Consider the following 25,970-nt stretch of genomic DNA (forward strand, 5'->3'; position numbering starts at 1 on the left):
ATGTTAAATTTGGTATTATTGAATAAATTACAATAAGGAATCTAGCTTATTTAAAGTATGCATTCATGAAAAAGAAGATACAAAGGAGTTATTAGGGAAAATGAAAAGAAATATATAAAGACTAAAAACAGCAAAGGATGTGGTAAATAACAAAATAAATTAAGATTTTAAAAGATCAATACATAATAAAAATAAAATTGAAGAGGAAGCCCAGTATATAGAAGAATTTGAAAAGGAACTAGTTATTAGGGACAAGTAGCAAAATTTGAAAGAAAAAACAAACACAAATATTAAATTAATTTGGATGCCAGAAGGCATAAACAAACAAACAAAAAATCTGGATACTATATTTGAGGATTTAAGTAGTGAAAACTACAGAAACAACAAGATGAAGCAATGTTCCAAAAGTTGATAGGAGATATAAAATCACATTGGATGGAAATGCTAAAAAATGTTTTCTTTAAATAACAAAATAAAAAAATGCCTTTCTACTCACTTTTGCAATTGAAAAAACAAAAAACCATGAAATAATAAAATGTTAGTCACAATATATTTATTTAGTGCAATTTCATATAAAGAGGAGGTAAACAATTGAGAAAAGCAAATTCAAATCAGAAAACATTAGCAGAAGAGACAAAGGTATTAAATAATGTTGAAAAATATACAATTCTCAATTTGACAAACAAGTTAAATCTCTTCAAAAATTATCATCAACATAGAAGGTATTAGATAGTGAATTTGACCAATTAAATGACAGTGGTAAATCTAATAAAAGATTAATAGCAACAGCAGACCTGAACAGCTTGTTCATTTTAAAAATTATTTTTGTTGACATATTTTAACATAATAAACATTACCCAACAGTTCCTAAACCAAACAACCACAAAGCACATTCCACAAAAACAATTAAACAAAGCAATAGAATGATTACATGCTATTACAGCTCTCTTCACCTTTGTTTTTTTAAGACCATTTCTACTTCCCAGCAGCAATCTGAGACTGTTATATTAGAGTTGGTTGGTTGGATATTAGAGATTGGTTGGATCCATTGTGATTGGTGGAGAAAAGAGTTTGGCAAGGTCAAATATTTACTATATAGGTTTGTCTAGAAAGAAGTATTCATTATAAATAGGAATGATATTTCCATATAATCTATAATCCTTTGATGTGTTGTATTTTTGTATTCCTAAAATATGTTTTCCATAGTTTTTTTCTGGGTCAAATTGTCTTATATGTATCTTTACTTTGAAGATGTCAATTATTAAACATATTGATATAATTTAGGGGGTTGTAGGTTCTCAGTGGGATTTTTTGCATTGTCTCTGCAACAAGTGTTGGTGTTTGAATTGTGCTTATTTTCTTGGTGATTCTGGAAATGCTTATAATGAGCACCACAACAAGAGAACCAAATGTCCTATGGAATGGTGTTTCATGTTGTCTCTGGGTGCACAATAAAACCAGCTGTGCTAACTCCTTTATTTATTTCTAAAAGCAGAATCTGTGAGTCACCCTTCCATTTAGTTGCAACCACTATTTGTCTTCTGGTTTTACTTAAAGAGTGAATGAGAAGATTAATAATTCACTCACTGTAGTAGTATTCCACTGGTTGGTCACTGGAACAAGACCTTACATTGACAATACCAAGAGTGGATTTAATGTTTGTAGGTGGTCTGAAAACTGTCTGATTTTTAGATTCTTCTTCTCTTTTTCTACCACTCTGATGCTCTTATTGAAGAAGTGAAAAGGAGCTAGATAAGGGAACCATTTTAATTTTACTTTGTTTCATGACTTGGGATAACCAAACTAAGCAGCAAGGCAACTAGATAGCACAGTAAGTTGATCTTTGATGTCCAAATGCAGCCTCAGACACACACTAACTGCATGACCCAGGCAAGTCTCAACTTCAGCTTTCTCAGTTGCAAAATGAGATAATAATAGTTCCTACTTCATAGTTGTGTGGATTGAATGAGAATTTTGCAAAGTGCCAACACAAAGTAATTGCTTAATAAATGCTTGTTTCCTTCCTTCCTAGGGGAGTTAAGCTTCTCCATACTTAGCTAGGCTGGTCCTTAGAAAGTACTCAGAGAAACAGTCTGTTCTGGGATCTCACTTAAAGCTTTTCTGAAATGGTAGAACAAACTGTAAGCATTTGGGCTTTGCTGGAACAGCCTTGTAAAACTCAGAGTGTACTCCATGCCTCTGTGAGGTATCTAAGTAGGACTGTCTAGACTTTCTGATAAATTTTTAAAAAAGGCTGTAAAAATGAATTAAACATGCACCTAAATATACTAGTGGAAGATATATATTTCCAAAAGAAAGTGAAAAGAGAGATTATGAGATTAATAGCAGAAATAAACAGAATAGACAATGAAAGAATTGTTTGCTCGTTCAGTAGTCTCTGTGGACCATAGCAGCCAGGCCCTTCTGTCCTCCACTCTTTTCCAAAGTCTGCTTAAGTTCATGTAAGATGTTTCCATGACACTATCTATCCATTTTATCTTCTGCTATCCCCTTTTCCATTTACCTTCAATCTTTTCCAACATCAGCGTTTTTTTCCAATGAGTTGCATCTTCTCATTACGTGGCCAAAAGTATTTAAGCTTCAGATTCAGTATTTGACTTTCCAGTGAATACCCTGAATTAATTTCTAGAAGTAATTTGATCTCCTTGATGTCCAAGGGACTCTCAAAAGTCTTCTCCAGTACCACAATTTGAAAGCTTCAAATCGGTGGCGCTTAGCTTTCTTTATAGTCCAATTCTCACAGTTGTACATCACTACTGGAAAGGATAGCTGAATTGATAAATAAAACCAGAAGCTTTTTTAAAAGATCAATAAAATTATATACCAGCAAATAATAAATATGGAAAAATAAATATCTACAAAATTGCAAATGAAAAAGGGTAAATAACAAAGCAAAAGAAATTACTATCAACAGAAAATATTATAGTTAGCTATTTTTTTTTAACAAACCTGTGAACTTAAATGAAATAACTAATTATCTATTAAATTCTTAGCTAACAAAATAGGCACAAGTGAACTATAATAATTTAAATGGACCAATCTCAGAATTGGGTAAGTCATTAATGAATTATCCTGCAAAATAATATAAAATAAACTTAGGTGAAATGGACTCAAAATCTTCCCATAATAAGTGAATTACTACGTGACTACTATGAATATGTCTTGTATGACTGCACATGTATAACCCATATGGAATTGCTTGCCTTATCAATATGGGGGGCATGGGGGGGGGAAAGGGAGAGATTTTGGAACTCAAAGTTTTAAAAATGAATGTTAAAGTCGTTTTTATATGTAACTGGAGAAAGATAAATAAAAGCTAAAAAAATAAGTGAATTACTATGGGCTAGAGGGGAGCTATGTTTTAGGTTTGAATAGGTGATATACAAGGTCCCTTATCTTTCTAAAATTCTAGTATTGCATACATTATTAATAAATACAGAGAAATTCAATCAACAATGTTTGACCATACTTTGTTTGACATATATATATATATATATATACATATATATATATATATATATATATATATTAAAAAAAACCTAGCAAAGATAAGGCTAGAAAAGAAAATTACATCCCATTTTCTATAATGAACATAGATACACAATTGTCAAATAAAATACTAAGAAAATATAATATTATACTTTAAAAATTATTCATTGTGATCAATTAGTATTTCTGCCAGGTATACAGGGATAATTCAGCATTAGAAAAACTATCAACATATAGGGACAAGATTTGTGATTTCATTGGAAGAGGGAACCCCTCAATGAGGAAAAACCTTCTACCAAGGCATTTCAGAACCTTTTCTTCAACTTACAGTTTTAGAATATTACCAAGAACATTGAGAGGTTAAGTGACTTGCCCAGGGTCACTCAATATGTGTCAGAGGTGATATTTGAACTCTGGTCTTCTTTTATCTGAGGCCACCTCTCTCTACCACATACCATTCATGATATATTACTTAGGGCATTAACCAAAATCCAAAATAAAACAAAACCCTATATATCAATAGATGCAGAAAAAGTATTTGATAAAATCCAACATAAATTTCAAGAAAATGTTATATTGATGCAATTTGTTTTATCTAGCCTATCATTTCTGAAAACCTCCCTAAACTCCCCACATTGAACTTTCCCTTGTAACAAAGAAAAATGGTTGAGTTAAACCAGTGCCAAAATGATGTATAACACTATAAGCAACATTTGGTACCCACAACCCATTCTCCCCATCCTTTTAACTTGCCCCACACATACCTGTCTACTGAGAGGAGGGATATGTGCTTCTTTCTTTGGGACCAAGACTAGTCATTAAAATTATTCAGAGTATAAGTGCTCTTCAGTGTTATTATTTATGATTATGGTCATGGTGTTTATTCTTCTAGTTTCACTTCACTAAGCATCTATTCATAAAAGTCTTCCCATTCAATATTCACATGTGACAAAAAAAACTTCCAAGAGAATAGGAATAAAGCAATGTTCCTTCACCATAATGAGTCTCTACCTTAAACCAAGAACCAACATAGTATGAAATAAAGAAATATTTTTAGCATTTTCACTAAAAGAAAATGTCCTGAATAGAGGCATCCAGTGTTTCTCTTTGACAAAATATCAGAAATAATAGCAATTGCAATAACATATTAAAAATATTAGAGTGTTTAACATCAGAAATGATGAAACCATTATTTGCAGATGACATAATAGTTTATCTTGACAACCTAAATATGTCAAACAAAAAATTGAAATATTGAATGAGTTTAGCAAGATTGCAGGTTAAATTTTTTACAGGTAAACATCCTTCCTCTTTGAAATATTATTTGCTTCCAATGACAAATAACAAATTCTGCAACTAGCCAGGAGAGACCTTCAAATATAAAGGGAAAGAAATTTGAGTAACACAAGACTATTCTCCACCCACCAGAAACTACAGAAGGGAATGGAATATTATCTTCAGAAGAACAAAGAAAACCAAGATTCAACACAAGGTGACATACCCTGTAAACCTGAGCATAATCATTTGTGAAAAAAAAAGGACATTCAATAAATAGTGACATTCCTAGGAAGAAAAATAGACGTAGGCAATTAGGTGATGCACTAGATAGAGTGCTGAAACTGTAGTCAGGAAGGCCTGAGTTCAAATACCTCAAACACTTTCTAGATGTGTGACTTGGGCAAGTTGTTCTATTTGCCTCAGTTTCCTTTGTTGCAAGGATTAAATGAGATATTTGAAAAGTGCTTAGCATAATACCTAGCACATAATACCTAGTTAGGTACTCATGCTTACTCCCCTCCTAGTCATATCTGAACAAATTATTTGCTTTTCAAACACCCCAGAGAAAAGAAATACAAGAACGGTAAATAAATAAAACAACCAAGGACAACTCCAACAGCAAAACAACAACATAAAGACATTATAGATTTCATTGCTGCTAAAACAAGTTATTTGACTTTTCAGCAGTGATTAAAAAGCATTCCTTAAAATAAAAAAAATTTAAAAAGAGAGATTTCATTCTAAGAGTACAGAAGGAGACATAGGTGAAAAAGGAAGGTAAATAAAAGTGATAGTGGAGAAACAGGTTTTCAGGTCTTAGACTAAACCTCACAACATCCTGCCTGTGGGTGAGTCAATATTTTTGTGGGACTAAATCATAGAACAGGAGGCCTCTTAAAAGTACAGAGAGGAGGAAGAAGAGACAAGGATACATATAATATACCCTAATGAAGTTAAACATTATCAACGAAGAAGAAATAACTCCTATAGTCTCTTGGGGAAGAAGAAAGCCCATAGGAGAAAGGGCAAGTATACAAAAAGAGGGATTAAAACTGGAGGAAATAAAGGGGGAAATATTTCAGTGATGGGAGGTAGAATTACTGTTTAATACTCCCACAAGGGAAAAAAGATATTCTATAAAGGGAGATGGAGAACCTTACAATGGATATGATCTACAGAGATTTGGTGCTTAATGTGACCACTCATTCTGCCTCAGGGAATCAGAGCTTCTCAGAGTAACCAACATTCAGAATAGTGAAGGGCATGGACTCGGGGAGATTTCATGGCAAATGGTGAAAAATTGAAAGGTTAATAGTGAACACAACAATTAGGGACATGGAAGACCCATACCATGGGGGCAATATCTTTTAATACCTATGAAAACTGGTATTTATGAGAATGTAACACAACAGAAAAAGAGGCTCGGGGGCAAGATCTACAAAGCAAGAACAAAAACTGTTTGGAAGAAGGAACACAAAATAAAGGAGAATCAGAAAAAAATGGAATTCAACAATCTAGTATTCAATACACCAGAAAACATAAATTTAAAAAATTAAAGTTAAGAACATAAATTTCTTAGGAAAGAACTCCTTATATGAGAAAAATTGTTAGAAAAACTGAGATTTGGTCTTTCAGAAATTAGGCTCAGATCATAACCTTGTATCATACTTCACAATATTTTCTAAATAGATACATAACCTTAATATTAAAGATCATACTAAAAAAATTAAAAGAGAAACAAACCATATACCTCTTATAGCTACAAGAAGGTAATGTATTCTTAACAACAACAACAAAAAGGACCAGGGGCAATTACAAAAGATAAAATGGATAACTTTGATTACATGAAACTTAAAAGCTTCTGATCAAACAAAATTAATTCCTAGGATGAATGAGAAGGGAAGCAGTTAAATGGGTCAAAATCTTTCTATGAATTTGCCTAATAAAGGTTTGGTATCCAAGAGAAATAAACACAGATATATGTTTATATAATATACACACATATAGTATACATATATATGTTTGCATATATAGGTAATTAACAGATATTTATATATCTACTTTCTATTCCCAATATATTTGTTACAGATATAATAGATATACACATATTGTAAAAGACATCTCTAAATCATTAATATTAAGGAAAACACAGATCAAACAACCCTGACGTTTCACCTTATAGTCTGAAAATTCTCAGAGATGATAAAAGATTCAAGAATAGCCAATGTTGTAGGAGGTACTGGGGGCCAAGCACACTCATAAATTTGTTGGTAGAACTGTGTACAACCATTTTGGGAAGCAATTTGAGATTCCACAAATAAAATGAATGAAATGTCCAAAGCTATTCATCTAGAGGTTCTATTATAAAGCTTCTACCCCAAGGATGCCACTGATAAAAAGAATCTTCACATAAACCAAAATATTTATATCAGTGCTTTTTGTGGTAACAAAGAATAGGAAACAAAGTAGATGTCAATCAATTGGGGAATGGTTAATCAGATTTTGGTACATGGATGAAATGGAATATTACTATGCTGTAAGAAATAAGAAACATAAGGGTGGCTAGATGGAGCAGTGAATAGAGTACTGGCCCTGGAGTCAGGAGGACTCGAGTTCAAATCCGGCCTCAGACACTTCACACACACACACACACACACACACACACACACACACACACACACCCCAACTTCCCTACCTTCCCCTCTCAAAAAAAAAAGCAAAAAAAGAAATAGGAAACATTATATGAATAAAGAGAAACATGAAAAGATCTAATGAACTGATGTGAGTGAAGTACATAGAACTAAGAACAAACACAAATACTACAGTGATGTAACTGAAAACACCATCACCCACAAATCAAAAGTGAATGTTGCAAAATTAAAGACCAAACATAACTTGAAAGAAAATGTAAGAAAAAATACTTCCCACACCATCCTTCGGAGAGCACGGCTCTTGGGCAGTCGTGCTGTCCCGAAGTAGGGCTGAGAAAGAGTGGAAACCCTGTTGTCTCCAGACAGGACTGAGAAAGAATCACTGACCCAGAGGCTGCTAGTGTATAAAAAGAGATGGGGTTCTCCGAATGGTGAAAGTGAAGAGCCAACTTTATTACCCTGCGTCCAGGCTTTTGTAGGATGCTTCTTAATTGCCTCCCCCTGCGGACTTTACATACTTTTTTGTCCGAGGCTGTGGTTGTAAATGCCATGCTCATATTCAGGACCTAATCCTCATACCTGTGTGCTTCCTGGGGGAAGGGGAACTCATCCAGGCCATTAGTAGGCCCGAACACCTGAGAGGGCTTGTTCAGTCACCAGGGTCCGAGTCCCACTTGCCTGTGGTCCTCAACCCATCCCTTTGCAGAAGTGGGAAATCTTTAAGTCTTGCACTTTGAAATATCTTAAGACGTTATCATGTATTAACCAGTTATCCTGATTTATCCTCCTCTTTTTTATCTTTAAATAACTACTATTGTCATATGGGATAGATCTCTGGGAATGAGAGAGGGAGTTGGAAATTATGGTGATTTTAAAAAGACATAAAAAATATATTTAAAAAGTAATTGAAGACTAAAATAATTCTAAGGAAATAGTTACAGAACAAATTATACAAACAATAGAAATAATTTCTTTCATCAAAGAAAATGATAATAATGAGACAACATACCAAAATGTATAGGATTCAGCTAAAGTAGTTCTGAGGGGAAAATTTTATTTTTAAAATTTTCATCAACAAAATGAAAAATAAATCAATGAATGAAGTGTATAATTAAAAATGAGCAAGCATAAATTAAAAATTCCCAACTAAGTAACAATGTAGAAATTCTAAAAATTAAAGAAGACATTAATAAAATATGAAAATAAAAGGCCATTGAATTGATAAACAAAACCAGGACTTAAGGAAAAATAATTAGCAAATTTTATTTTTTAAAAAAAGATTCATTGAGAGCTATAAAAACAAAGACAATCACGCTCAATGATCCTCTGACTTCAAGCATCAGTTATCATTAAAGATATGTGTGTTATCCAGAAGTATTCATCATTGTGATAGAGGAGATATGGAGCAGAGTCTAAAGTGAAGAAAGATTCTTGGTGGTGAGGCTCTACAGGTGCTCCCAATTGTGGATGATGCTGCTATGACTGTATCAAACCCCAAAACACTGCAGTTTCCTAGACTGTATCTGTAATCTGTAATTACTTAGAAGAGTTTGGCCTGATCATCTATACAGGAAAAAGGGAGTAAATGTCTTTTGCCTAGATTATGACATGCAGTTAGATGGACAACCTATAGACCTTGTCCATCATTATTCCTGGGACAGATAATACCAAAATAAAGTTGAGCCTAGAATTAAATAGGAGAAAGAGAGAGAGTTGGATTGCCTGAAGGAAACTGCAAAGCTTTTGTAATGATCACAAGTTTCTTCCTGAAACAAAGACCCATCTTTTTAATATCAATTTTTTTTCTACTAGTATTGTTGTATGGCTGTCACATGGAACACAATAGTCTCCAAAGAAGTGAAAATGAATATTACACTGAAGTCAATGGAAAAGTGCATATATGTGAACAGGCTGTAGCACTTGAGGACCTCAAAAAAAACAGGAATGAAAGATGTCATCAGGAAAATGTATGATAGGAAACAGAGAAGGACTGGTCAGATATTGAGGATGAGGGATGACAGATGTATAGCCCTCGTGCTCTTATGGTATCCCTCTGATGAAGAGAGGAAGGTCCACTTGCATTTTGGTTAGATTTTCTGTTGCAAACTTATCGAAAGACATGAACAAGAGTCATACAGAATAGCAGGCATGAATGACTTGTAATCTACTTGTTTATAGGCACATTCAAATTGATGATGTCACAGATAAATTTGAGCATTTTAGTAAAATGAGAAAGTTGAACTAGATCAGGGCCATTTTTCCACAACGGTGGGTCATATGATCAGAAAAAAAAAACAAAAAAACCCCCCAAAAACTACATGCATTGGCCACCTGAATGTAATTAAAAAGTTAATTACATTCAAATTCAATTATAATGACTGATTGATCTAGTCAGTCTTTTTGCATGACACCTGGTAGCAATCAATTAAACTGTTACAGAGCAAAGAGCAGGTAGTTAGGCTCTACTGGCCGGTTATTTTCTACTGGGCTGATTAGGTAAATTATTTCGCTGTTTTTGTGTCATCATTGTTGTCATCATCATCTAAAAATCTCAGACAGGCTCTACCCTAGGGTCTGGTAAGCTATAGTTGGTCCTTGGACAACATATTAAGATTCTTTCTTTTTTTTCTGGAGGGGAGAAGGCAGGGCAATTGGGGTTAAATGATTTGCTCAAGGTCACATGGCTAGTTTTTGTGTTAAGTGTCTGAGGCCAAATTTGAACTCAGGTACTTAGCTGCTCCGAGATTCTTTTCATTTTTATATGAATTCCACTCACTTGTTACTACACATGTGTTGCTTTTTGCCCCTCTTTACCTATGCATCAACACCTTTGTTGTACAAATTTAGTTATATCAAGTCACTAGCTTCAGGAATTGCGAAGGGATTGCTTGTTTTTCAGATGGAGCTTGGAGGAAAAGCATTGGAGTACTTTAAAAAAAAAATTTCTAATTAGTGAGCATGCTGCTCAAGTACCACTGAACCCTGGTTGAACAAATTTCAACCATCCTACACCTAAAGAGAAAAGCAAGCCGTTCTGGCTCCTGTTGCTATAGTAACCGATACTTAGCACTCAGTTTGAGTTTCATTGATGAGTACTATCTGCCTTTAGGAATTTTGGGAAAGTCTCCTTTATGGAAAAACTATAGCAGAGGGAGAATTTTATGAATGTTCCCCACTCAAATGGATAGAGCAAGCTTCTATTGTTAGACCTTTCTTTATTCAGTTTCCTTCCAATATATCTGTGTATGATTTAAGGTTTGAAAAAATCAAGTGTATGGATCTTTACAGGTGAAGATCCAAGATGGTTAGGAGAGGATGAAGGGATTTGTGTGCTATCCCTTGCTAAAATCTACTCACATTAGGAAGACTGCCTGAGAACAGAATCAGCTCCACTCTCTATACCCACAAAGGAGGAAGACTAAGAGATAGGTTGCTAGGCAACGTCACACTGAAGATCGGAGCTCTTTGAAATTAACATAGCTGACCTCTCTAGAGTCTGTTATTCAAAACCATGTTTTGAAGCAGAAAAGATGAATATATTACATATAAATGGTATATATAACAAATATAAAATACTATTACACAGTTTACTACTGAAACTATAGTATACTATAGTATAACAGAGTATGTTATTAGTATATAAGTAATATGATTATGTTACATAGTATTATATTACCTAATATGTAATATTATGTGACATAATAGTATTACATATTTTGCATAATATACTTTATATCATGTATATTCCATAGCATTATATACAATAGTATACTTTATAGCATATATAATGTTTATATATAATGAATTTTATACACACAACAATAAGATGGGGGGGGAGGAACGGCTATTTTCAAGCAACAGCCAGAAAACACACTGGGAAGAGAAAAAAGCAATTTAGAAATAAAGTTGTATTATAGAAAAGGTTGTGATTTACTATAAATTAGAATTCTATTTTTAATAATCTGGGATGAAATATTTCTTCAATAAAATAACTATAAAAGACATTTTATAACACCTATACAAACTACAACCAGCCAAGAGTCTGAGGGAACAAATTAATCTGAAGCTAAAAAAAGAAATTTGGATTCCTGAAAGTAAATTAAAAAAAAAACTTTAATCTGGATCCACAATAGTCAGCATGTCATATCATACTTAGGCTATTGGTCTTAGCAGTTTCTGCATCTTTACTACAACATTGGTTAGTGTAAAAAGGGATGGGAAATAATTTGTAAGTTGAGATAACTTTTATTTTTAGATTGTCAACAAAGTTAGTCTACAATGGATAGTCTACTTCACTATTAAGGATAAGTTAATTTTAAAAATTATTGATTTCTAAAAAAATTCTATTATTTTGCAGTAACCTCTGATCACAATTGTCCCAACTAAAGAATTGCGGGTGCTTAAAAAGAAAAAAAGAATCATTGCTACTTTCCAATAACCTCTGACTGCAATCCTCAGGGACTGGACCTGTGAGCTTATATATATATATAGCATTCCTTAAAGAGGAAACTCCTCTTACCAATGTAGGTCAGTATCTTTTCTGTAATTTATGGTCTTAAAAGAATGGCCTGATGGCACTGAGATAGTAATTGATTTGCTAATGATCAAAAAGTATGTATATGTCAGAGGTAGCCATTTAACGCAGATTTTCCTGGTCTTTAGGGTAGTTCTCTAACCACTAAAACATAATGCAGAACAAATCAACATATAGCTAAAAACATATGCCTCCTTCTGCACCTTGCTCCTGAGTGGAAGATGGCATGTTTTACCGTCAAACATCTAAAGTCAAGCTTAGTCACTTTATTGATCAGAGTTCTGATGTCTATCAACGTTGATTTCCTTGATATTATGACTACTGTGTAAATTCTCTTGATTTCTGCATACTTTCCTCTACCTCAGTTCATAAAAGCCTTAAAATATCTTTAAATTCTTTATATTTGCTATTTTTTATGGTGCAATAATATTCTATTACCTTCCTTAACAATTTTTCCACATTTCCCCAGTTGATGGGCTCTCCCACCCCTTGGTTTTGTGCTGCCTTAAGAAATCCATTACAAATTTTATAAATATCTTCCTGTCTTTTGACTTTTCTGGCTTACAGACCTAGTAAGCATAATGTAGGGTCAAAGGCTATGTTCATTCCAAAGTAGAGTTCTAAACTGTTTGCTAGAATGGTTGGACTAATTCACAGCCTCACTAACAGTGTGTTCTTGCCTTCCTGCAGCCCTGATAACATTGACAATTTTCATCTTTTGTCATCCTTACCAATCTGATGGGTGTCAGGTAAAATCTCAGATTTGTTATTTTTTTTGTTTGTAGTTATTTATTATTAGAAATTGAAGTTTTCTTTCATACGGTTATTGATAGTTTGCATTTCTTCTTTTGAAAAGTTCTGGATGTCATTTGCCTATCAGAGAGTGGCTCTTGTTCTTATCTATAGATGTTTGGTTTTTGAAAAAAAAGCATTCCACACTATCAAAACCCAGTAATATATGTAAGAGGAGATATGATGGTATCTTGTTTTGCTCCCACAAAAGTTGTTGGAAGATAATCAACAGCTGTGAGGAAGCTTGCTTTTCTTATTTTACTAAAACCATGGCCTTCCTGGAACTATGACAATGACCAGAGGGAACTAGAAAGGTAGGGGTGTGGCAAACAGCTCAGACCTTAGAAAAGGTCATTTATGGTCAGGTCACAAGTATCCTCACTACCATGCCTATGTAATCTGCATATACAGAGGGAATGTAGGGAAATAAAGTGAAGAATTTGACTAACCCTAAATCTACCAGGAAGGACAGAACTGTATAACGTCTCTCCTGCTTCTGCATCAGTGTGGGTATGTCCCTAGTGAGCACCATACTCTCTTCCTTGCCCTAAGCAGAATAAACACCTTCCTCTACACACTCTATTTCTGAGTTTTCAGTGAGAAGGAGTTTGCTGTTTTAAGGGGTATATCATATGAATCTTCCTAAGGGCCCCCAAGGAGGCAGTGGACAGTGGAAGCTCCAGGCTCACTCCCTGATCCTACCTGGGAAATCCTGTGATCTCCACAAGCGTGTTTCTCACATATATAACAGCACCAGTTAAATAGGACAGCTGGGCCTAGAGTCAGGAAGACCTAAGTTCAAATCTGGCCTAAGATACTAGCTATGTGACCTTGGGCAAGTCACTTAACCTTGTTTGCCTCAGTTTCCTCATCTGTAAAATGAACTGGAGAAGGATTGGCAAACCACTCCAGTAACTTTGCTAAGAAAACCCCAAATGGGGTCACAAAGAGTCAGAAAGAACTGAAAAATGACTGAACAACAACATAGCAGTTAAATAATTCAATATCTAAAAGTCACCTGAGAAAACAACCTATTTTCACATAATTTGATAAAACAAAATAGTCTTGGATTGGTATTGGATTACTGAGGATCTACCATTTTAAACAGATCTATGGATAGGTCTGTAAATAAACCTTAGTAGCTTTGCCTCAGGGTGATGATTTGCAGGGACACTTCCCATCCAAAGAGGACATACTCCCTTTTCCACAATGACCATGGTCCTAGAACTGCCTTGTAGTCCTCCACCAGGATATCAGCCATGGCATTTGTCTTAGATCTACCTTTCTCCCTTATTTCTTAGAGGGTAGGTTTTACCCTTCCCAGCATGATCACTTTGTCAGATTGCTCTTTGTACTGTGATCACCACCTCATACCCCTTAACCAAATTTCTCTGAGGTTCTGAGCGTCCTAATAATGAGGGCTTGGAGCTATAGAAGAGAGTTCTTGGTTCATTTTTACAACTTACCAGGGCAGGGAGAGAATATTTACACTGGGGTCCTGTAGACAATGAAATTAATCATCATGGTGGCAATGACTAGTGCTGAGGCAGGGCGTTCATAATTTTTCTCCCCATAGCTTTTCCTGGCCTAGTCTGAAAAGAAAGCCACTCCCCCAGAAGAGGAAGGGCTGTGGGGAAATCACACCCAAGCAGAGGAATAGCCACATCCACAAAAAGGTGGAGGCAAGTAGAAGCATCAACGGTCATGTTCTTATCTCACCATAACACCACCACACCACTGTTAGACACCACTGATGATGATATTAAGTTAACATTTACATAGGACTTAATATGTGCCAGGCATTATGCTAAGTGCTTTACAAATATCTCATTTGAACTGTACGACAACCATGGGAGGTAGGTGACATTATTATCCCCATTTTACAGATGATGAAACTGAGGCAAAGAGGGTAAGTAACTTGCCCAAGGTCCCGAAGCTAGTAAATCCAATCTTAAGCTAGATTTGAATTTACATCTTCCTGACTCCTGGCAGATGCTCCATCCATTGTTCCCAAACCATAAGTTTTGCTTTGCTTTATAGTTATTTCTTTCTTCTTTCATCCTTACTAGATTATAAACTTCTTGAAGGCAGGTACAAGCTTCTATATGTCTTTGGATTTCCCCATAGTGTGATGCTTTTTGTAAGCATGTTTACTGAATATTGAATGAAACTGACTTTAACTCTGAAATGTACAATGGCATGCATTTTTAAGGAGAAAAGTTACCATTTCACAATTTTCTCTTAGCATCTTTAAAGTTTACATATTTAAATATTAAAAATAAAACTAACCTCTATTTGGAGGAAACAGAGATAGTAATTAACTTCTTCAGATGATCCCATTTTTTAAAAGTTTCTTTCCAGTGTAAAAGTAATTTGGAGAAAGATAAATATAATATATGTGCTATTTGAAGACAGAATGGTATAAAGATTACCCTAGATTCCAAGGCTGTACCACTCGGAAGGAAGACATTCAGAGCCTACTCATTACTCAGCTTTCCTCATTTATGGGATAAAATTGCCTTTATGGGCATTCTGCCAGTACCATTTATGTACAGTGTAAGGCAGATTGCTAGAGGAAAGTACTTTTCTAAAAAACATCTGTTCCTCATGAAGAATGTTAGAATATGTATCACCCATTATTTTGTCCATGACTATTATAAACTTCATTACAGTGCTGCCCCATTTGTTTAGTGGTCAGACTTCCGGTGATCTTAACCACTGAACCACAAGCACAAAAGTGGAAGTAAAAAAACCTGAGCAGCAGGAAAACAGATGCCATTATACCCAGGCACAAAGAGAGGCAGTGTGGTCCTTTAGGCTAAAGCTTATTGACTTAGAAATACCTAAGAGTCAGCTTGATGGAAGAAAACACTGCACCAGGAGAGGTGAATTCCAGTGCTACTCTGCCTCTAATAAGTTGGGTTATATTAGGGAAGATAGTTCATCTCTGTGGGTGTTTCTTCCTCTGTAATAATAAATAGTATTTATAGAACATCTATGATGTACCAGATGCTATGCTAAATTCTTTACAAATACTATCTTATTTGATACTCACAACAACCCTGTGAGGTAGGTACTATTATCACCCCCATTTTACAGAAGAAACTGAGGCAAACCTTTGTGAGTCGCCCAAGGTCACACAGCTAATAAATGCCTGAGGTAGGATTTAAATTCAGGTCTTCCAGATTCCAGGCCAAGCACTCTATTCACTGTGCCACCTCACTTGCCTTCGTAAAAATTAAAGGATCGGATATGATCTCTCAGTTCTTTCCAGGATTCTATTATTTTATTCGTGTTTAATTGAATAAACTGGACTAGTTAATTTCTTCTGCAAACCTCTAATTTCTAGTTAACTAATATAGTTAACTACTAAAAGCTGTGTGTGTGTGTGATATTTAGAACAGAATCCACTAAAAGATAACCATACTGAAAATAAGTGGTTGATATGAAAGAAGGGAAGAGTAGTAGAATCGACTGTAATAAACAGGTAAGATTTAATAGGAGGAGTGTTGGTGGTTTGACTTTGGTAAAAACTCAAGGGGGATGCTGAATTAACCCAGGGTACAATATCTCAGGTAGCCACTAGGCAGTTCTATCTGAGCCATCTTTCCTAGGATCATGCTGCAAATGAGTAAGGATATCAAGCTTTTTATGAGACTTTGGTATCTCTGCTGGTCAGTAGAGAGAGGTCAAAACCTTCAAATACCATGTTATTTCCTTCCACAGTGGTGTGATTTTTGCATTTAGCTCAGAAACAGATTTATGCCTTGTTAAATGCTATTAAATCTACAAGTCCTAGTCTAGGAGAGGAAATTAAATGAAATATTATAGAATTTTGGCTCTACTTCTCACCCTTGGAAGAATTGATCATCTCTAAGTTTTCTTGCTGTCACATCCATAGATTTTAATACAAGGCAGAAAAGTTGACTGCAGCTTTCTTGTACATGGAATCTTCACAGAAACAGTGAAACAAGAAGAAATTCTCCCAGGCTAGGCAGCCATAAATTAGTCAGGAGACACTTAGTTCATTGGCAAATACTTCAAAAGTTCTTGAGGGCATTACTGTGCTAAATAAGAGATGCACATAATTTTGATTCCAAATCATCAAAAGTCAAAATTATGTTCAAAGTCTTCTTTTTAAGGCAATGAAATGTGCATTTTTTTTTTTGCATGATTTCCATTTTTTTAAAGGACCTGTGATTTTCTTGGTATAAGGAACTCCTGGAAAGGAAACACTCTCTACCAATGCAGTTGTCTGGGGGTAGGAAGAGGTTAAATGACTTATTAAGTATTAGCAGCCATTATGCATCAGAGGTAGGATGTGAACTCTGGTTTTATTGACTCTAGTCTAGGCCTCCAGCCACTAAGCCATATAGCCTCTTTATTAAACATCAGAAGTAAAGTTTCTTTTGCTGTACTGCTCTATCCAGTACTCCTTCTTCCTCCCAAAGCACCAAGATAGCATTAGGAAATGAGCAGGCCCAATGATTACTTGTTACTACTGTTCTTTAGAACAACTCACAGACTGGGATCTGGAAGGGATCTTAGAGGCTATGGAGTACAACCTTTGGAGGAAACTAAGCAGATTGGTTAAGTGACCAATACTCAGCAGATATATCAGGTAACCAAATCACAGTGGATGGGAGTTTTACAGCTGGACTTTTGATGGTTAAAATGCAAGCTACTTGAGGGCAGGGACTGCCTTTCTTTTTGCTATTTGTATTCCTAGTATTTAGCACAGTACATGGCATATAGCAGGTACATAATAAATGTTTGACTTCTGAAGTCACAGATCAATTATATTATTCCTGTAGTCCTTTCAGGAGGTGCTGGTTCTGGTGTGCAAGTGTGAGGGAGAGGAGATAGCTGTAAGGTCAGATGAAAGTACAGCTAGGTCCTGATTATTTTGAATAATGAGTCCTGTAAGCTAGTCACATTATTCAAATTCATACTCCATATATTGACTGGACTGGAACCAATGATTATATTTTATACAATTATAATTTCAAATAGTGTGAATTCTAGTATATATGCCTACTTTGTAGGATTCATCATTCACATTAATTGGGACTTATCTACAGATGGAGAATCTCAGCTTCTTTACATCACTTTCTCATGTGTTGTTTTTTTTTTTGAAAAACCAGGGGCATATTCCTGTGCACACACTTATCCCACCACTAAAGAATTTTTTCCCCCAAATAGCTGATATGAAACTTTTTTTTTTAAGCAATTGGGGTTAAGTAACTTGCTCAAGGTTACACGGCCAGTTATTTCTGGGTGTGGTGCTAAGTATCTGAGCCCAGATTCGATCCCCAGGTCATCCTGACACTGGGGCCGGTGCTCTTACTTGCTGAACCACCTGGACGCCCCGAAGCAGTTGGGGTTAAGTAATTTGCTCAAGGTTACACGGCCAGGTGTTTCTGGGTGGGTGCTAAGTGTCTGAGCCTGGATTCGATCCCCAGGTCATCCCGACAATGGGGCCGGTGCTCTTACTCGCTGTGCTACCTGGCTGCCCCCAAACTTTGTTTTTTTAAGCCCCTAATAAGCAACATAGTGCATTTCCTTTGTACACTTTACTGACACATTTCCCTTTAAACAATGTTTGAGAAAGGATTCAATCAGTGGATTGTCAGTATGTTCATACCACGTCACAAAATAAACACTAAAAGCAAAAACTGAATATAGTACCAGAAAATGCTCTTTCCTTCATACCTTACTGCTGCAATACAAGTAGCAACATGTAAAATCCTAGTAATTTGGCTGTATTTTTTTTTTACTAGTTTCAGACTGTCTAATTTGAGATCTGAAGTGATTCTTTGTACTTTTCCCATCAGCTGAATTTACTGTTATTAGCCAAATCAGGCTTGATATATTCCTATAGTATATTATAGTGTTTTGAGACAGGATATCATATCATATAAAGGTAAATACTGTAATATACATTTCACTTTATTTTAGTAGTACAAGTAAAACTAGATAATCTGTAGGTGCCCTTTCATCTCTAAAATCCAAATATCAAACTATTTCTATTTGAGGTTTCTATTAGAGTTTTAGTCTATAATCTGATTTATTGGATTATTATGCAGTTTACTGCATTTGAAGTGTTAATATAATTTTTTTATGTTTCTAAGAAGGCAAATTCTTAGGGAAGACACAACAGCTGTCTTCAAGTATTTGAAAGGCTGCTATGTGGAAAATGTTTTTGGCTTATTTTGCTTGACCCTGTGGGTCAGAACTAGGAGTAGTAAGTGGAATTTGAAGAGGCAGATTTAGCTTGATGTAAAGAAAATGTTTATTATAATAATACTGCTACTAATAATACTAAAGACTAACATTTATAAAGCACTAATTATATCCTAGATACTATGCTAAGTGCTTTACATATATTATGTTATTTGATCCTCACAACCACCCTGGAGTTGGGTACTAACATTAATTTCATTTTACATATGAGGAGAGTGAGGCAGAAGTCAAGCAGTTTGCCCAGGGTCACATAGCTATTAAGTGTATGAAATTGGATTTGAACTCATGAAAACTGGATCTGACAGACCTCTATCCACTGTGTCTGCTCTCCAAAGGTGGCATGAGTTACTTCCTCACTAAAGAGTAAGCAGAAGTTGAGATGTTTTACACGGGATTCCTGTTTAAGATGGCATCTGAGGTCCTTCCCAATTCTTATGATTCTGTTTTTAAGTGCTGAAGAGCAGGTAGATGGAAAGATAGGATTACGTTACAATGAACAATTCTCTTTTAGCATATCCTGTTGCTTAGAAAACTATAGAAAAATGCAATTGAGACGAACACAATATTTGAACTAGAAAATATTTATCAAAACAAATTGATTTTCTCTTATGAGTTATTTACAAATGATATTTGGGATTGATGGCAACAATTGAAACTGCCTAAAAATATTAACAGAAATTTCATTGTTTCAAATGCATTTTCATGAAACGAACACAAGTATTAACATTAAAAATTTTGGCATTAAATTTGTTTTAACTTGATTTTGTCAATACATTTTTTAAAGAGAAAAGAAAAAGCTCTTCCTATTGTGGAAGACTGTAGTTTTGGAGACAGTTTTTAATCAAAGACAGCCAATAAAAGAGACCTCTTCTCAATTAACTTCCCCTATGCTTGAAAATATCTAATTTCAATGTTTCTCTTCATATGCAACAGCAGCCTCTGCTGGACAATAACAGCCATCAACTCTGAAAAAAATTTTTTCTTTGTAAAATAAATTTGAGACAAATTTTAATAACAACATAAAGAATTTAATACCCTATTTCTTTTTTTGGTCTTTGCTTCAACTTAGGAATCTAGGGAGAATAAGGTTCAAGTTCTTAAAGCTGCACGTGCTTTATCAAGTATATCTTTTCGGATTTTAGGATAAGTTGGATGTGCTTCCAAAACCTGTAAAGTTAAAAAAAAAGTTGAAAATAATTACTAAATGTATGGAACTAGGAAATAAAATGAATTTTCTGATTACTCATTTTTACAAAAGGAGTTATGATTTTCTGATGAATATTTTTCAAAAGTTTTTGGAACCTAAGCATATTAAAAAAAAAAAACCTAAATAAATCTCAAGAGTAAATGAATATGAAGTGATTACATGTCAGGGTGATAACAATAGGATTTTACTGCATGTTTTAAGAAAAAAGAATAAGATTTTTCTCATACTATATCTATTTAGTCTCACATTAGGTTTACTTTACATTTAACTAGCCACAATTAAAGTTTCATAAAACCAAGATTAAATTAAATCATCTCAAGCTATAAAATAAAAAGTCAGCTTAGACAACTATGATTGTCCTCTAGATATTTCATTACTTCACTCCTGAATCTGAAACTACATACATCAAAACAATGTGTAATGTAGTAAAAGCTTTATCAAACAGATCTCAAATAGAACCTCTTATTTCCCATTTTTAAAATTCCACATTTAGGAGAATCAGATCACAAGAAAACAATCAGTCACTAGAGATTTATTTCAAATAAAACACAAAACTCTATAGGCCATATCTGGGAGCAGTATACATTCTACTTCATCTCTTACAGTTTCAACATCTACAGAACTGTACTATGAGAACTGTTTTGAATGATCACCCTGGGGCACTGAAAAGAACTCTGTTATTAAAAAAGATTTAATTATATTCATTATGCCATCCTTCTTATTGCATGAAAGTAAACTAATATTTTAAAAAGGGTTTTAACAAAAAAAAAAAAACTGAAACCAAAACATTTACTTTCAAGTAAACAGCATGCCAACTTCCTTACATATTGTGTTTCAGGTTATATTATATTGGCAGGATACTCTTATTATGTAAGACCCTTTTTTCCTTAGGAATAACAGACTTGTATAAATACACGTCAGTATATTTAACAGGACAAACTATTAGTAGTGGTAGTTACCATGAGTCAAATGGCATTACTGAAATATAAGTGGAGGGATCACCATAAAACATATCAGTTGTAATGGCTCGATTTCATAATTTTAGGAATTTTTATACGAGAAAGATATGAGTGATTTTAAAATACCAAATTCCTACAGAGACTAGATAACATAGTAAAAAGGATAAAAAAAATATTTATTTACCAAAATTACATTTCAGTGCTATGAGAAAAATAATTTAATTTCACTGTGATATACTACCAAACTGAAGCAGTTTCTCACTTAGAATTCTATTCATCTGAACTCTATTTGCTAACATTTAAGCACCTCAACAACATAATTCTCTGTAGTGATGAGCTTGAGGCTCTACAAGATGCTAATGATGTACCTTTTGAATCTTCAAAGATTTATGAAATTATGCTTAAGATAATTTTAGTGTTAGGTGCATTTGATCACGTTCTAAACTCTGAAAACTTCCAACACACATTTAGGGAATATTGAGTATCTACAATGACTAGAATGCTCCATTTCTGAGCAATGTTAGATAAGAGTGTTTACTGTGTTTACTTATGACATTTGTAATATAGCTAAAATCTATCCTGAGGTTAACTAAAAAAAAGGCCATTACATAGTTACACCAATATCTCATTATGTTAAACTGTGTAGGTAAAACATTTATTTTTATTTTAAAAGTATTTACCTTGTGACATATATCAATAGCATCAACATATCTTTTCCCTTTTAAATAATTAAATGCAAGTTTGTAGCCTATAAAGAAAAAAAGATAGTGATGAAATATATGTTTATAAATATACCCCATTTTTAAATTTCACTTTTTCTACCAGTTTGTTTTAATTTTATGGGATACAAAGGACTACATTGGGATGAGCAAGAATAAAGCAATAGAAGGACAAAAAGGCAGAAAAACAATTAGAAAAAGAGAGCAGGGATTATCTACTCTGGGGATAGAAGACTGTGTCAGTCCAGCAAAAAGCATTCGTAAAGTGCTTGTGATTATGTCCCCGGATATATAGAAAGGCAAAATCTGCCCCTGCTCTCAAGGAGCTCATAATCCAACTATGCACAGACAGGATATAAGCAGGGTGACTTGAGGGGATCTGGCCAAAGGGAAGACATTAGCTTCAAGGGGAACCAGAAAAGGCTTGCAGACGGTGGGATTTTCACTGAGACTTGAAGGACACAAGGGAAACCAAGAGGCTCAGGTGAGGAGGCAGTACATTCCAAGCATGGGAAAAACCAGTGAAATGTATGGGGCTCGAGATGGAGTGTCTTGTACAAGCAACAAAAAGACAGTGTCAGTGGACTGTGGAGTATGTGGAACATAAACAGAAGGGAGAGGTGGGAAAGGGCCAGTTTATGAAAGGCTTCAAAAAGCAAACAGAAGCTTTTATCTTGGAGGTTACAGGTAGTCATTAGAGTTTACTGGCTAGAGGAGTGACACAGACAGACTTTCACTTTGGGAAGATCAATGATATCTGAGTAGAGGATGGAATTAAGTGAAGAGAGACTTGGAGCAGTGAGACCAGTCAGACCAAATGGGCTCACACATTAAAATGCTGCCACCACTAAAGATTTTGAGATTTCAAACTTCCATTTTTGTAACATACTCAGTTATCTAAACCATTTCTGGGACCTCTAACTTCCATTATGAGAAACAGTGCATTAGAATATAGTGAAAAGCCACCTCAAGACACAAAAATCCTAAGATATATCATAAATCAGAGAATTTCAGGATAAATGTACTATGCATCTAAATCACTAAGTGCCACCTGAAATAGTGTCACGTTAAACTATTCACCTTTAGTTAATCAAAAATGAGAAAGATGTCTCAAATTACCAAATTCCTACACAAAATTAAATGGAGGATCAGAAGGAGATAACCCTGAGGTTTTCTGAGTGACTTGGAGGAAGATGAATAATTAAAATATATGTTAACTTGAACAATGTATTTAAGTGAACAAGACAAAATTTAATAGGAAAAGATGTAAAATCTTGTATTTAGCTTCAAAAATCATTTATGTAAGAGCAACATGAAATCTGCTTAAACAAGTTAGCACTTTAAGTGAAAAATACCCCAAAGTTTTAAACACATGTTCAATATAAGCCAATGTAATATAGCTATTAAAGGGACAATCATGTGCTGCGTTAATTCATTAAATGTGTATGCAATGACCATTATGTACTAGGTGCTATAGGAGATGAGTCAATTACTACCTTATGAAGCTTAGTCTAATAGTGCCTAGATCTGCAAGCTATGCTGTTCAGACTACAACTGAGCATTGTGTCCAATACTGGGAGTTTTATTTCAAGAGAGACACAGAGTATGTAGGTGGGTAGTAAGGATGAGTAAATTGGAAACTAATTCTTTTGAGGAATGACTGAAGAAACTGGGGATGGTTGGCTACAAAACATGCTAGACTGTCCTGAAGCACTTGAAGATATGTCATGTGGAAGAGGGATTAGGCTAGTTTGGGACTGAACAGGGGATGAAGATGAACTAGGATCAAAAACTAGGTGCTTCCGTATTGGGAAGAAAATTGGACTAAAGACCTCTGTTACAGTCATTATCAACTCTAGGAATTTATGAACATATAACATGTTTAAAGAAACAATGAATGATGAAAGGTTTTAATGCATTGTCCCTTGTAAGTGAGAGAAGTTAAAAGATTAGTAAGGATATCAAGATATTCTCATCTGAGGAGGGCCCTCAAAAGAAAGCTCTTTAAGTAGCTACTTCTTACTGTAGGTTCTGTTGCAGATAACATAAATTAACAAAAACTCCCAACCCTATCTAAGTAGAGATTTAGAAATAAAATGTGACCATTTACTATCACTTTACCACACTTACCCACTGTTGGATTTGTCTGATTGCCATATTTCCATGCCATCTCATAATTCACAGAAGCATCCTTATAAGCCTGTTCTTTCTCCATTATATATCCCATATATTCATAGGCTTTGCAGCAAGACTGAAAAAAAGTTTAATTATATACATATGTGTATGCATGTATATATATATATATATATATATATATATATATCAATACCTCCAACATTTCATTCAAGCAGTTTGCAACTATGTCCTTCCAAGAGATAATTCTCAAAACCCTTTTGTTTGCTTGTGTCAAAGCAGTCAACTGCTTAGATTCCAGTGTTTAAAAATGCCATAGTACGATAATTAGAATACAATTTCTTCCAACCTGTTATTATCAACTAGCAAATATCTAGAAGTATGCATATTGTTTTTGAGCTACTTTATTACAATCAATACAAAGGTGCCTTCAAATGAGAGTAAGAGAATATATACGAGAATTATAAAATGTAAGGTTTCTAAGCTATAGGTTCATTTTTTCAAGTCTCACTTTTCCTGAATCTATTGCACACAGGAAACCAGTAAGCACGACTACTTTCTTAGAAAAAAGCCACCATATCCTGGCATACTCTACCAACAGGCCATCAAACTTTTTTGGTGTGCCCATGCCCTCTCAATTACTGAGCAGACTGTTCTTCCTGTACTGTGTCAAGCCTAGACACATGACCAGAACATATATTTCTATAGTTTCTCAGATATTTTCAAAGTTGTGTTTTGTAAATCTAGTTAAAAATGCTGTATACTTCATCATTTGGGAAAGATAATCACTAATAAATAGCTCATCTTTAAGTTTCCTAAGAACTCAGTAACAATATTTTTTCATTAGAAGGTCTCACTTAAACTCTAGAAAAAAGTTTTTACTAATACATTTACCTGAAACTACAAATGTAGTTTAGGTTAGTAGAGTAGAAGATTCTGAAATAATTTATATGAAACTATAAAAACAAACATTCCCACGAAACTAAGGCAAATTCAAGGTACTCTTAGAGTAATTAGATTAATTTGTTATGAATCACCTATTTAAAATAATTTTGCCCCTAATAAGAGAATTCCATGCTTAAAAATAATTTTATTATAGAGGGTTTTATGCTGTAAAAATCTATACTACATTTTGCAATTAAACATTAACATTTTCATTAAACAATCCAAATTAAAACTTGGAAAAGCATCTTTACAAAATGTATTTTGCATAGAGTATTCTAATACATCGGAATAGCATCCAGCTGCAATAAATTCAGTGTTTCTTTTAGCAAATGAGGCAGAAGCCCACAACTGATATTTTTCTGCAATTTTCATTAGCTCTGGATAGGACAGATAATCAGAGGCACACTTGACATTCCACAAACACCTTTAGTAAGTACTGCATACTCACAGCTGAAACTTGAAACATGCATAATTTACTTACATGAATGAAAATGACTAAATAGCATCTGTAGTTATTTTTTTTTAACTCTCAAAGATAAATTGCTTATCTCCTGTTTTTTAAGTTTATTTCCTGATATGTCAAGAATAAGCATTCCATTCTCCATCCCAATCCTACCATCCCAACTCTTGCAAAGGAACATACAAAAAACTTGAAAATAAACAGTATGTGAATGGTACAGCTTATTACCAAAAATACTTCATAAAATAAAGAGGAATTACTTTTATTACTTTACCCTATTATGGCGTAGGCACCGTCTTAGCAATTCACCTGCCATATCATATTTTGCTGATTGAATATAAATATCAGCAAGCAGCAGCCAACTCTTTTCGAACTCCTCAGCATCGATAGGATTCCAATTCATTTTTGAAATTCGTTTTAGTTGGTTTCTGGCTCGTGGTGTCTGTTTCAAGATCATAAATGCTGTTGCCATTCCCAAAAGTGCTGGAATGTGATCTTTCTGTAATTAAACTTTTGAAGTTGAGATGCTGTAGATACAC

General features: G+C 34.4%; 1 protein-coding gene across 1 annotated transcript in view; it reads right to left on the reverse strand.

Annotated features, from left to right (window-relative positions):
* Positions 1-19,573: 19,573 nt before the first annotated feature.
* TTC21B (tetratricopeptide repeat domain 21B) overlaps positions 19,574-25,970 on the reverse strand; it is a 98,874-nt gene continuing 92,477 nt past the window's right edge. The window contains exons 26-29 of the mRNA XM_069080289.1: positions 25,706-25,930; positions 24,024-24,144; positions 21,855-21,922; positions 19,574-20,175 (exon numbers count right to left, since the gene is read on the reverse strand). Of these exons, the coding sequence (XP_068936390.1) occupies positions 20,098-20,175; positions 21,855-21,922; positions 24,024-24,144; positions 25,706-25,930 (492 nt within the window). The 3' untranslated portion in view covers positions 19,574-20,097. The remainder of the gene's footprint in view (positions 20,176-21,854; positions 21,923-24,023; positions 24,145-25,705; positions 25,931-25,970) is intronic.

This window comes from Petaurus breviceps, unplaced genomic scaffold, assembly GCF_028583685.1.
Source record: "Petaurus breviceps papuanus isolate PSGF00001 unplaced genomic scaffold, PetGlider_PUasm1.0 91133, whole genome shotgun sequence".
Lineage (NCBI taxonomy): Eukaryota > Metazoa > Chordata > Mammalia > Diprotodontia > Petauridae > Petaurus > Petaurus breviceps.